This window comes from Heterocephalus glaber, unplaced genomic scaffold (genome assembly GCF_053883595.1).
Source record: "Heterocephalus glaber isolate CG9 unplaced genomic scaffold, H.glaber_assembly_v1.0 deba00001195, whole genome shotgun sequence".
Classification (NCBI taxonomy): Eukaryota; Metazoa; Chordata; class Mammalia; order Rodentia; family Bathyergidae; genus Heterocephalus; species Heterocephalus glaber.
The window spans coordinates 1,200,889-1,214,514 of NW_028258212.1; the positions used below are offsets into that span (position 1 = coordinate 1,200,889).

The 13,626-nt window shown below is 44.1% G+C and overlaps 1 protein-coding gene across 2 annotated transcripts in view; it reads right to left on the reverse strand.

Moving 5' to 3' along the window:
- Csgalnact2 (chondroitin sulfate N-acetylgalactosaminyltransferase 2) overlaps window positions 1–12,074 on the reverse strand; it is a 37,882-nt gene extending 25,808 nt beyond the window's left edge. Inside the window, exons 1-3 of one of the 2 annotated variants that reach the window (XM_004874097.4) lie at window positions 11,530–12,054; window positions 1,713–1,801; window positions 332–1,252 (exon numbers count right to left, since the gene is read on the reverse strand). In XM_004874097.4, the coding sequence (XP_004874154.2) occupies window positions 332–992 (661 nt within the window). In that variant the 5' untranslated portion in view covers window positions 993–1,252; window positions 1,713–1,801; window positions 11,530–12,054. Of the gene's footprint in view, window positions 1–331; window positions 1,253–1,712; window positions 1,802–11,529 lie in introns of both variants that reach the window. The other variant, XM_004874098.4, reaches the window with a different exon arrangement.
- Window positions 12,075–13,626: the final 1,552 nt, after the last annotated feature.

Here is a 13,626-nt window from a genome sequence, read left to right on the forward strand (position 1 = left end):
TCATACATTTTTAAGAACAGAAAAAGGAGCATCAAGATAAGAGAAGAATGCAAATCCTCCACAAGCAAACACACACCCAGCCCACAAGGGCCCTTTGACCTTGGTGGCTGGGATTCTCATAGAGGCATAGATTCCTCTACATTCCTGGTCCTTATTCTCTATTTTTATTATGATTTCATTATCACCTTTTTCAAAAAACTACTTGGAATTCTTGGCACAATGAAAGGAGTAAAAAAATGTTTCAATACTTTGTTAATGACTGACATGTAGGCATAAATACTGGCATATTGTCCCGCTATGTAACCATTTACCAATATATTTTTCACATTACCTTCTATGAAGTCATTTTCATTAAATATCAGTTTCTCTCCAAGAGGACCCTCCTCATTTTCCTGTTCATCCTCTTCATCAGGATTATTAAGGACCTCCAATCCAGCTTCAATAACTTCTACCAATTCATCTCGTTTGTCTTTTCTAACTGGCTTTTCTTCAGGATGGCGGGTGAGACCCATTTCCAACTGAAAAACTTTCATTAAGGTAAAGCTCTCGAAAGGGACGAGGCCGTACTCACTGGGAAGTTTGGCTCCTACGCTGACTTCGGCCTTCTCGATCTGGGAGTGAAGGAACCCTAGGAGGTCACCAGGGGCCTGCTCGCCATTACCGTGGTAGCCTATGCCCCGGGCGCCTACGTTCCTTCTCTCCTGCAGTGACTTCATCTTCTCACTCACTTCTTGTAATTCTTGCTTTAGCTGGGCAATCTGGCGTTTCAGACTGGCTGCCCTGGTTTGATAATGTTCCTCCTGCTCCTGTAAGAGGGCCTGATAGTACTCTCTACTGTAACTCTCCCCGACAGCCCCAGGAAGAGATGCATTTCCATCGGTCTGAGGGGCACATTCCAGAAGGTACAGGAACAACACTAAGCTGAAGAGCAGAGCCAGACCCAGGAGCAGCCAGTGGGCACGGGTGGGGAGAGTGGAGCCTCTTCTAGACATTCTCAGCAAGGTGCATTTGCCTACCCAGATAAGCTCTTTGTGTGTTCATACCTTTAGCAAAAAGCTGTCGAGATTTAGAAATAAAATCAGGATTTCCATAAAAGGGACCAAACTTGATGTTACTGTAGCTAAAACAATTTTTCTTCAATAGTCATGATCACTTGCAGAAATGAGAAATTAAGCACTTCTTGTACTGTAACCAGGATCTCTGGAATACAGTAATCTGGTCTCCAAAATCCATGATGTGAGTGGAGACTTTTCTGAAAGAAACAGATTGGAATCAATCAGAATTTTGTTTCCTTAAGTACATCAAGTTGTTGGCAGCTTTGACAACACAGCTACGAGATTACTACATGGAGAGTACCATAAGAAGTGCTAATAGAATTGAGGATAATCAGCTAATACTGGTAGAAATCATTAAGAAAAATACAAAATACTAAAATGTTATGTGTAATACTTTTAACCAGTATATCTAGATTCTCACGACCTCCCGAGTCAAAGAAATACTAAAAATTATATTCAGCATAGTTACATAGATTCTAGTATTTTAAAATTATTTTAAAATAGCTTATAACTCTTTATTAACACAGTATTTCAATTAATGCACCATTTCCCAACCAAAGCACTTGGGAACTAAATTTCTATAAGTTATTTCTATTCTAGGAGTAAATAGCTTTTTCATGATAGTTTCTTCTAGTTTATTCAATTTAAATATTTTACCTCAGTAATTTCTATTGCTGAACTTCACCAATCTAGGAGCCTTAAAATTAAGTGTGTGTGTGGAGGCAATTTCAAAAGGTCACAGTCATCTGGAAAACACATTAAGAAAGCATTTTTTTATCCAAAGTCCTCTGGTAGATGATTTGAACATTAGATCACACAATTCTTTCTACCGTATTACCCAGCAACAAATTTCCTATAAGTCTGGAAAGGTTTAGAGAGTATAAAGAAGAAACATGAACATTTCAATCATGTCTATCTGTTGAGGAAAAAAATTTTAAATTTATAAATTTACAAAGATCCCATGCTACTTTTCATGCTACAAGCAACTGTGTGAACTCTCTGTCGACATTAGGGGTTCTTAACTCTAAAATCACATGAGGTCAACTTAGGAGAGGGAGGGAGAGAGAACTTTCCACTGGCAGTGTACAGTGCTGGGGCAGACAGCAGGTCCAGGGGACAGCTGCTCCAGCACGCATAGACCACTAGGGAACATCACGCCAGCGTCTCCTCAGTGATCAGGAAACCTACTGTGAGGAGGGCACCTGCTGTGGAAAATGCTGCGGTGTATGTTTTTGTAGCACAGATCTATAGAACTGTAGGACAGACTGAAACTTCTTACGGCTAACAGAACACCAATAACAGACTGAACTACCCTTGGTCATTTAGTATCTTGAAAAAGTTAACTCACTACAACTCTTTTACTGTAACAGCATCTTTTTCACTGACAGTAATCTTTGTGAGACAGGGTCTTGTTATGTAGTTCAGCCTGGGCTTGAACTCTCTATGCAGCCCAGGCTGGCCTCACACTCAGGGGAATCCTCCTGCCTCAGCCTCCCACATGCTGGGATTACAGGTGTACATGCCCAGCACGGACAGTAAACCTTGTTTAAAAGATGTGGAAAAAAATGACAAAACTTTTAAGAAACACTATCTAATTTGTAAATAAGGATACAAAGCTAATATTATTTCTAGCAATTTACCATGCCTCACCCATAATCCTTAGCATAAGAAAATACTTGAACATCATTACCAAGAAGATAATGTTAGAGGCAACTCTTTGAACAATTTTTTATTTTTAAACAGAGTCTTGCTATAGAGTTTGGGCTGGCCTTGAACTCACTGTATAGCCCCCACTGGCTTAGAGCTCATGGTGATCCTCACGCCTCAGCCTCCCAAGTGCTGGGTTATAGGCATGTGCCACCATGCTCAGCTCTCTTTGAACAATTTCTAAGTTTTTTATTAGTATATATGTTTGCAACACTTAATAACTGCATTCATCTTATGCATACCATATCTTAAACACTTTTACTTCCCCCTCACCTCTCCTTCTAAGTTATTACTGGCCTACTCATTAGGGAAAAGAAAGTTTGGAACTAAAAATGTGGAGAAGAATCCTGTATAAACTATTAATAAAGGTATACATTACTAACTACACTACATACTCATTTTGGAAGTGAAACTTGATAACAGAACTAACAGCATATAATCTAAGCACCACCACCTTCTATTAATAGGGCACCTCATCACACAACGAATTTTATACTATGAGCTCTGACTCATGACTGGGTCACTACTAAAGGTTTTTCAACAAAACAGAAAATACCAGCATGCATCATATTTGGTAGTAAGTTTTATGTTGTGATTATGCACATATGTGTATGAAATCACGTAAAAACACTGGTTTAAAACACATTTTTATGTGTATTCTGTATGATCCTTTTAGGGTAGCACCGATACTAGCTTTAGTTTACACAGGAAAAATAGTTACAGAAATGAAGATTTAAATAAATTTATATAACTACTAAGTGGAAACCCTAAAACTTAGGTGGTCTTGCTCTTCCTTTAAGTAAAATATAGGTTTTGAGATTCCTTACATATTAATGAATAATGCAGTTGAGTATTTTCCACTGAAATGGAAAAAAGGGCTGCTGCAATTCTTTAGAATGTAAATGCTAGTTGCGTAGCTCTGTGCTGGTTGTTAAAAATAAAACATTTCAGTTAAAAATCTTACTTATTTAATTCCTAAAGGGAACCTACAGCCACATCCTGAAGACTAGGTGAAAACAGCTCTAAACACAGCAGTGCTTGGTACTCTTCAATCAGTTCTGGGAAGTGCACTGAGTACCAAACTATGAGAACCAAACAAATTATTTTGGTTGGAAAGGGTAGTGAGTTACCATCAATGCCAACAAGCTCTAGTTTGTGCGTCAAATGCCAAACAAATTGTGAGAGGTAACTTAGCTATTTAGCTTATAAATGGGCAGCCAGTGAGGGACAGGGCCTAAGATGAAGTCAGGGTCAGCCTGTACACGGGGTTAAGAATCAGCTAAGTCAGGAGTGGAAAAGCAAACACAGGGAAGGAGACCACTGCAGCCAATGCCCTCTTCCCTTTTACTTTGTTCTCCCTAATTACACAGCCAAGACTCCTGACTGGCCAAAGAGTGTGTGATTAGCGTGTGGCCGCTGCATGGTCTGTTTCTCCACAGGTCATCGTAGAGAGTGGACAGTCCACAGCCAAACTCTAGAGGCTAACCCACGATGGTCTGTTATGGCCAGGGACCTGGCCACCTCGATATAAAAGACCCTAGACAAAAAGCCCACTTGACAACTCTTTTTCAAGACCCCCTCCCAACTACTGGGAGCTTTCTCTCTTCTCATACTTCCAAACAACACTACTCTTAACTGCTTCCTTGTCTACAATTTCATTCTTTGACTTTGAGACACACCTTCCCAGTTTGGATGGTAAAAGAATGATACATCCTGGGACAATTTTTTTGTGTTAAAATGCATCAAGTATCAAATTCAAGGAGTTTCAAAGTAGTCAAATACTGGGCCAGGGATTTAGCTCAGCGCTTCCACCACCTGCCTCGCAAGCACAAGGTCGAGTTCGATCCCTAGTACCAAAAACAAAACAAAAAACAAAGTAGCCAAATACTAAGGTATGATTGTATGTTAAGAATATTAGAAGGGCTGGGGACATAACACAGTTGGTAGAGTGCTTGCCTAGCATGTACAAAGCCCTGGGTTCAATCCCCAGTAATACACACACACACACACACACACACACACATACACACACACACACACAATATTAGAGAAAACACCCATTTTTCTGCTATTACACCTTGCTCACCATCATCCTGTGTAATGTGTTCATATCATATGTAAGCTTCATTTACAGCCCCAGAATTAATCCGGCCAACGTTCCAAACACAGACAGATAGTAATGTTTTGAGGAGAAAAAGGAATTCAGTGGAGAAAGAAAAATGAGCTGGTAAAGAGTATGTAATTTAAAAATCAAAGATCTCAGGGTTGGAAAAAATCTCAGAAGCCACTGATTCTAATTCTGAAACAGACTAAAGAGATATCCTCTTATAGTCAAGACGGAGTAACAAGGACAGATTTATTGATGTTTGAAGTCACAAAAAAAGACAACTGAACACAAGTTTCCCCACCAAAACCAAAGCAAAAAAATTCCCCAGAATGAAACAATGGTTTTGGAGATATGGAAGTTCCAGTAACAAAGGACAGTGCTCCCCAGAGAAACAGGAAAGAAGGCCTGCACAAGGTACTACCTTGGCTCCAGGCCACCCCAGGGAGGGGAACCCAGGCAGAGCCCAGCAGATGACTGAGCTGCTGGGTGGAGCTGACAGGATGGTGAGGCCCAGGCTGCTGGGGTTCCCAGGATACAGTTCTGGGAGGACGGCACAGAGGAGGTGCTCCAGACCCTGCCGAGGACAACTCCAGTATCAACAGAGTACTGGTCAGGGTAGGGTTAGGAAGAACTTACAGGGCAAGAAAGGGACCACACACAAAATTAGAGGACACAGAACCCAGCATTTACACAGGGCTAGAAACAGGGCATGTTCCCACCAGCTAGACTGGAAAACCTCAGAATTTATGGGATACTGGATAGAATATTCAAAATGTAGGGGGAAATAACGGGTCTAGTTCTGCTAACAAATCCTGAAAACAAAACCTGAAAGGATCCATTGAACAGCACAAGTCTCAAGAATATTTATAGGAATATAATAATATCTAGCACACAACAAAATAAAATTCATAATTTCCAACATTTAAACAAAAATTCCCGGCCACAATAAAAAATATCCATGATTAAAACTGATCCAGAACTGACACAGAGGTGGAAATTCACAGAAAAGGTTATCTAAACACCTACTGTATGTAAACCAGCCATGGTGTCACACGCCTGTGATCCCAGAACTTGGGAGACTGCGGCAGGAGGATTCCTGGAGTTCGAGGTCAGCCTGAACTACATAGTGAGATCTTGTCTCACCCCCCCAACCCCCCCCAACAAACAAAACAAAAAAACCCCAAACACTGTATTTAAAAGATGTGCCTGTTCAAAACACTAAGCAGAAGCACGATGACATAAAAAAGATACAAATTAAACTTTGGGAGATGAAAACTTTTTTTTTTTTGAACCAGAATAGAACTCAGGCCCTTGTGCTTGCCAGGCAGGCATGACGCCACTGAGCTAAATCCCCAGCCCTGGGAGATGAAAACTTCAATGTCTGAAATGAAAACTACACTGAATGGGATAATAGTAGCTTAGATATTCCAGAAGAAAATGTAAGTGAACTGGAAACACAGCAATAGAAACTATGCAAAATCCAGAAGGCAAAAGAATGAAAACTATGAGCATAGCATCAGCAAGCTGTGTGATGATTTCAAATCATTTAATGTACCTGTAATTGGAGTCCCCAAAGAAAGGGGGGGTGTTAGAAGAGATATTTAAAGAAATAAGGCAGTACATTTGCAAATTTGATGAAAACTATAAACACATAGATGTAAGAAGCTTGACAAATCCCACCTAAGAGCCATAAAAACAACAACAACAAAAGCACATGATGATCAAACTAATCAAACTGAGTAAGACAGAGAACCTTAAGAGTGTGAGACAGAACTATGCCTCACACAAAGGAATCAAAGAAAATGACAGACTACTCCTAGGCACCAGGCAGGTGAGAAAATGACTGGAGCAGTAGCTTTCAAAAGCCACAAAGAAAAACACACCTACCTAGGATTTCCACACCCAGAAAAACCTTTTAAAAACAAAGGCAAAATGCCTTTTCAGACATAAAATGCTAATGAATTCATCACTATCAAACATGTACTATCAGTCCTTTAGTAGAAGGAAAGTGATACCAGATAGAAATACTGATCTATCTAAAGCCATGTAAAACATCAAATTTTGAGCTCATTCTTTACCCAGCAAAAACAAAGCCACAAAATTATTTGGAAAGCAACCACTAACAGAAAACATTGGAAGTTAAAAATATTTGGGAAAGAGGAAATTAAGACCTTTTATTTCTTAAGCGCATGGTGAGATTTATAGTTGTACATGGATTGTTCAATATGGTACTGAATAAATAGTTTACAAATATTTGGAAATAAAAGTGCTGATCACCAGAAGGGGGCACATATTCAACAAACGCTTGAGTACTAAGGGCATAACAGCAGATGGCTAATTTGATAAAGAGTGTTTCTGGGGAAAACTATTCTCGTGGTACTCAGATTTTGGGTACTGAGACAAATGAAAATAATATTCTCAATATTCTAAATAAAGCAGAAAAACACACCAGCCTATGGCACAGTAAAAACAGCTTGAGAGTCAAGTTAGCTACTTAGTAGTTATGTAACTACTGGGCAAGAGATTAATGTGTCTGGGCTTCCCAAATGAGGCAGTTGCCTGGATAGCTAATTTTCCTTCCAAGACACTAGGATTCCCTTTAATTAAAGACAAACTAAACACACACATTTTTGGAGACAAATTTGATTTAAATGTATATATTCCTTAGTCTAGCAATTCATAACTTCATTTTTAAGATTTTTACTACAGAAATAGCCACATAAATATATAATGTCACACATGTTTACTGGTGTTATATGTAACAGCGAAATAAAAACTAAGCAACTTAGTGTCCATCAGTAGGGGAGAGATGTTTAGGAGGACCTAGGTGGGCCTTACTGCTGACTCAGACCTTATATAAAGTGGCTAGGTGTCACACATTTCTCTTGGGTTGTCTTGCCCATGTAACTGGCTTGGGAACCGGGCAGCCTAAATTCGCCTATCTGCCATACCTAACCTTAACTCTTCACTGCAGGTGAACTCTAATAGCTGAGCTTCAACCTCCTCAAACATTACTAGGGATAATTATAGAACCTACCTTAGAGTATTACTGTAACAACTGATTAAGCAAAACCTGACAGCACTAAGTGCTCAGGAATCATGTCCAGTACAGTTTCCATTTGCTATTGTTAAGTAATAGGACTTTTCAATTTTTATCTTCCCTAGCTGAAGTAATACTAATATAAAATAAATAATTTATTTTCTGAAATAGTCAATTCCTACCACTCATGACACAGTCCTTGTTCTGACATTAATTTGGAAAGCCATCTTTACCATAAGCAAAATCTCTATTCAGAGAGAGGTCTACAGGAGCCAGGTGGTGGAGGCGGGAGGAGGAAGTGAGGTCATTTTCATCTGTGTGTGCCCTTCAGGGGACACATGTCCAGCTCCTCCTGTCTCTCAATTCCCCCTGTCACCAAACCAGTAGCCTCCTCTGCTGCATGCCAAGACACGCTGCCTCTCCCCAGGCCCCAAAGCAGCAGACCAGCCAGCCATGGCCTGAAACCTGCAGAACGGAGAGTCAAAGTAGCCCTTTCCTCCTCCAAGCTGAGTACTTCAGGTATTTTGTCACAGCAACACAGCAACAGGAAGCTGATTATCACACCAACTTTAAAATCACATTACATTTTTGCTCCAGATTATTAAAGACTTTAAGATTCTACTACTCTGGCTTATTAATCTTTCCTTAATGTTCCATTAAATTTCTTAGCTATAGTTACCCATGATTTGGAGTTGGGAAATGTTTGTTTTCTTTAAATTCCATAAGCTTCTCTTAATTTTTTATTTTGTTAGAGTACATCCCAGGGTGTTTCTAGTGGGTACACATGACAACGGCCTTATTTTGCCCCTCCGTTTGAATGACAATTTGGTCAGGGATAAGATTCTGAATTCAAAATAAGTTCCATAGACACTTTTAAATTATAGCTCCACTGTGATCTAATCATTTCAAATCAGAACTCTAATCAGAAGTCTTCTATTTCTGTGTAAGTACTCACACATTTCTCTTTGGGAGCTTATGAGATTATACTTAGGCACTGTATTAGTCAGCTTTTCATTGCAGCTACCAAAATATCTAACACACATAACTTGAAGGAGAAAGGTTTATTTTGTCTCTCAGTTTCAGAAAGTTCAGCCCATGGCTGGCTGACTCCAAAGCAAAAACAACACGGGGGACTCTGCAGAGGAAAATTGCTCATCTCCTGCAGGTAGGAAGCAGAGAGGGCAGGAAGAAAGCCAGAGAGAAAGAGGGACTAGGACAAGATACACCCTTCCAGGTCACACCCCAGTGACCCATCTCCTCCTGCCAGGTCCCACCTCCTCATAGCACATTCAGGCCCCTCATGATCCATCCAATCACCTTCCAAAAGCCCCTTCTTGAACACCTGAGCCTTTTGGGGGACATTTCTGATCTAAATCCCAATACCCATGAAGTTAATGAACTTCACTAGAATGTCTCTAAATGTGTCTCTATCAATATTCTTTTAAGACTCTCAGTATATTTATCCCACTCACAGACTCAGAATTTTGCTGAGAAAAAAGTCCTTCTTTTCTTTTGGTACTGGGAATCAAACTCAGGACCTTGTACTTGTAAGCTAAATCCCTGGCCCAAGTCCTTGTTTTCTTTCTTTTTTTTTTTCTGGTACCAGGGATCCAACTCAGGACCTTGCGTTTGACAGGCAAGTGTGGCACCACTGAGTTACATCCCCAGCCCTGTTGTTGTTTGAGGCAGGATTTCACTGTGTAGTTTAGGCTGATCTTGAAATCACTGTGTAGTCCAGGCTGCCCTGGAATTTCCAGCAATCCTCCTGTCTCAGCCTCTCAAGTGCTGGGATTACAGGCATGCACCAACACACTTGGCTTGATAGTATCTTTTTTTTTTTGGTACCGGGGATCCAACTCAGGACCTTGCACTTGCCAGGCAGGCGCAGTACCACTGAGTTACATCCCTGGTCCCATAAGTCCTTGTTTTCTTTTTTTTTGGTACTGGGGATCGAACTCAGATCCTCCCGCTTGCAAGGCAGGCGGTGGAACCACTGAGCTAAATCCCCGGCCCCAGTCCTTGTTTTCTTAATACAGTATTTTAACTGTGTCCATTCTACTAGAAGTAGAAATGGGAAATCTGGCATTTACTATGAGTTGATATGGGAGGAGAGTTGGGAACAGGAGCACAACTAACACACCTTTCCACAACTCTGACCATCCCTACTGCACAGAGGAAGAAAACAGCCCAGAGAGAGAAGGGCTGATCTCCATTTGCCAGCAATTTGTGCCCTGACTGACACATATGACTGTTGGCTCAGGCAACCTAAGGTTTGGCCTAGTTACTCCTATCTCTGCAGTTACTTCTTTCTCTTCTAATTCATTCCTGGGTCTCCCAGCAGATGTGCATTGGCTCTTCTGGATCTATTCTGCATGTCACGGTTACTCTTTCCTACTTTTTATGTTTTAAAAGTCAAGAACTGGTTGCTTTTTTTCATGGCGGCCTACATGTGCTCATTAGGCAGCTTATCCTAACAAATTTTTTTTTTTTTTTTGGTACCGGGGATCGAACTCGGGTACTTGTGCTTGCGGAGCAGGCGGGCGAAACCACTGTGCTAAATTCCCGGCCCTATCCTACCAAATTTGAGGGTACTAATATTTATCTTAAGGTTTTCCTTCTGTTTCTTACATTATCTCCACTGTTTCAGGGTTTAGTTCTATCTGTTCAGCTTGGGCCTTTTCTTACTACTAATTTTCCACAAATTCTTAGTGATTTCTGTTCTCTTCACATCATAAATGTATTAATATTTCCAGGCACGTGGAAATCACTGTAATAAATTCCTATTTGTAACTAACCCTGAGATTCACCTTTACATTTGTACCCAGTACTTGTGTGGCGTGACAACAGCAATGTGCGTTTCTCGTCTTGAACTCTTAGGATTCTTCAATCCGTTTTTAGTTACACCTCTTTAATGTTTCGTTTCCCCTAACAACCACTACTTTGTTTCCCCTAACAACCACTAACTTGAGAAACACAGAGCCAGATCATAAGCAGCTCTAACAGACTTGTCTAACACAAGGAGGGGAGTAATGACAGTCTGAGACAAGACTGTCACAGACGTTCAACAGGAGGGGTAAATAATAATATGGTAGTGAATTACCAAAGTCTTGAAATCATAATAAAATCTATTTACCAATCTTTAATGTTGCACTGGTTAAGAGATTATACTCCATTTTTTAATGTTAGCTTAAATGTAATTTTGTGCCCAGTCTAAGACGCAGTCATGCTACATCTGACCACTGTACTCACACGATCACCAAACACTGACAAGAATGTTCACAGCATTAATATGCAAAATACATAACATACAAACACTGGGAAAATCAGTGCCTATCAGCAGAAAAGCCCTCATACATTACACAATGGAATATTACACAACAATTAAAAGCAAGAACTAATAAAAATACCGTAACATGTATAAATGCCACTCATCATGAAATATCACGGGTGAGTTCCACAAGCAACGAGCCAGGCACACAACATAATCGCACTAACAAGAGGCTCAGCCCATCACTTACAGGGTGGGGGATGTAGCTCAGTGGTGCAGCGCCTGCCTGACGAGAAAGGCCCCGAGTTTGATTCCCGGTACAAAACCAAAAAACAAAACCCACAACACTTACAGCTGAAGGCAGGCTGGGAGGAGCAGAGGATGCTGGAGAGCCAGGTCGAGGATCGCAGGGGTCCGCCCGGCTAAGTGTGCCGCACAACTGAGGTTCACACATGTGCCGACTTCACGCCTACTTTACACGCCCGTAAAGTCTGCAAACTAAATGCCAAGCTGCCTAGAGGCGCTCAGGCCGTGCTCGCCCGGGCCGGACACGACCTCCGCCCTCGCGCTGCGGGTCTCGGGCTGGGGTGACGGTGTCACTGTCACGGGGGCCGAGGGAACCCCGCGCTGCCTGGCACAGTGTTGCCGCCCTGGGGCCTGGGCTTGGGCGGAGAGTCCGCTGCCTCAGAGCCCCGCCACAGGCGACTCCGGGCCAGAGCCAGCTCTTCGGAGAGCCGACCGGGCCAGGATGGGCAGGGCCGGGAGCCGCAGGCGGCAGGTGGTGGCGGAGAACTTGCCGCGTCCCGCGGCCTCCGGCAGAGATACCTCAGCCGCTCATGTAGCGGGCGCACCGCCACCGCCCTCCACTTCCGGCCCGCGCGAGGAAATGAGGACTCCGCCGGCCCCGCCCACTGCTGCCTCTGGGCCCGCGCATGCCTCGCGCCCCGCCCACCGCCGCGGGCCAGCCACTCCCAGTGCCCCACCCATATCAGACCCCCCCCACGGCGCCCCCTCTCTGGCCCCGCCCACATTTCCCCGCCCACACCGCTCCTTGCCTCCTCCTGGCCCGGCTCACACCAGGGCCCGCCCACTCCATGCACCATCTATGCCCGGCTCTCCCTCTGAGGACCCCAAGCGCCCCGCCCAAGGCACTCGGTCCCCGCCCATTTTTGCGTCCCCGCCCACTATCGACTGGTCCCGCCCACCTTGGGGGCCTAGCCCTGCCCACTCCCGTCGGCCCCGCCCACTGCACGCGCCCCTGACCTGGCACAGACATCTTGGTAGCAGACCCTTACTTTCCGGTGGGCTCCTCTAGCAGCTCGTGGGTGTAAGACCTTGACAAACGGTTTGTGGAGGTCAGCAGGGTCTCTGAGCTGGCACCCTCAGGATTGGGTCAGCCGGTGCCCTCGGGACATGCGGGCTCTTTTGATCGAGGGCCTCGAGGTCCAGGCCTTGGGAGCCTGGTGTGGGAGAGTGGAACAGAGGCCAGGCTGCGCTAGGGCCGGGCTCGTTGCGCGGCCCGGAGTTCCCCTACTGCAGACTGCTCCTACAAGCTTCTCGAGCCTCAGTTTCCTCTGCAGGGTTTGGGGAGCGAGCAGTAAAATCGTGACGGTGGGATGCAATCCTATATTGAAGTGTTGGCCCTTTGCCCGGTGGCAGCCCCATGGGTGACTATGGATGGCCCTGGAGGGCAGGGCCGGGTGACTGGGCGTCCCCAGAAGTCTGTTGAGGGGAGCAGGCTTTGTTCCTAGCCATGCTGCCCTCCTTGGCTGGCACTTGCTGGCTTCTTTAACCCAGATATTCACAGTGTCCGTGGGAAGTCCTGGGGTGCTGAGGGTCCTCCTCAAAGCCAGGCTGGCTGGGTGTCCAGTTTACCAGTCTATTCTGACTCCAGGGCCTCAGTCCTCTATGTTGTTTTTGGACAACTGTAAGCATTTACACTTCCCACACCTCTTCCTCCAGCCACGTCACACCTGGCCCTGGCCTAAGATCTCCCAGTGATGTGGTTCTGCCACTGTGTGCGTGTCAGCCTCAGGAGTCCACCCGACGTGAACCAAGTGTCTGGTTTCAGCGCTGCCCTGAATGTCTGCACCACCACTCCAGGAGCCACCTTGGGGTGTGGTGTGAAAGTGCAGTATTCTCTCCTGGGAGAGCTACAGTAGACCTTGGGCACCGCAGCCATGGCAGGCTTAGGACAATACAGTGTGAGTCCTGTCAAGTGTGACTGCAGTTAGTGCCCGTGGCAGCTCACGGAAGTCAGGGATGGTGTTCCCAGTCTGGCCGCTTCCAAGTTCTCAGTCCAAGTCCGGCCACTCTGTGTGGCCCTGGACACCCCCACCAATGGTCTTTAGGAGTTGTGGCCCTGGGCACATGCATCAGCTCTTCCTCTCTTCCTGGACACTCTCAGCTGGCAGGCTCTCTGCTCCATGGGATAGGGATGCGCCTCTTG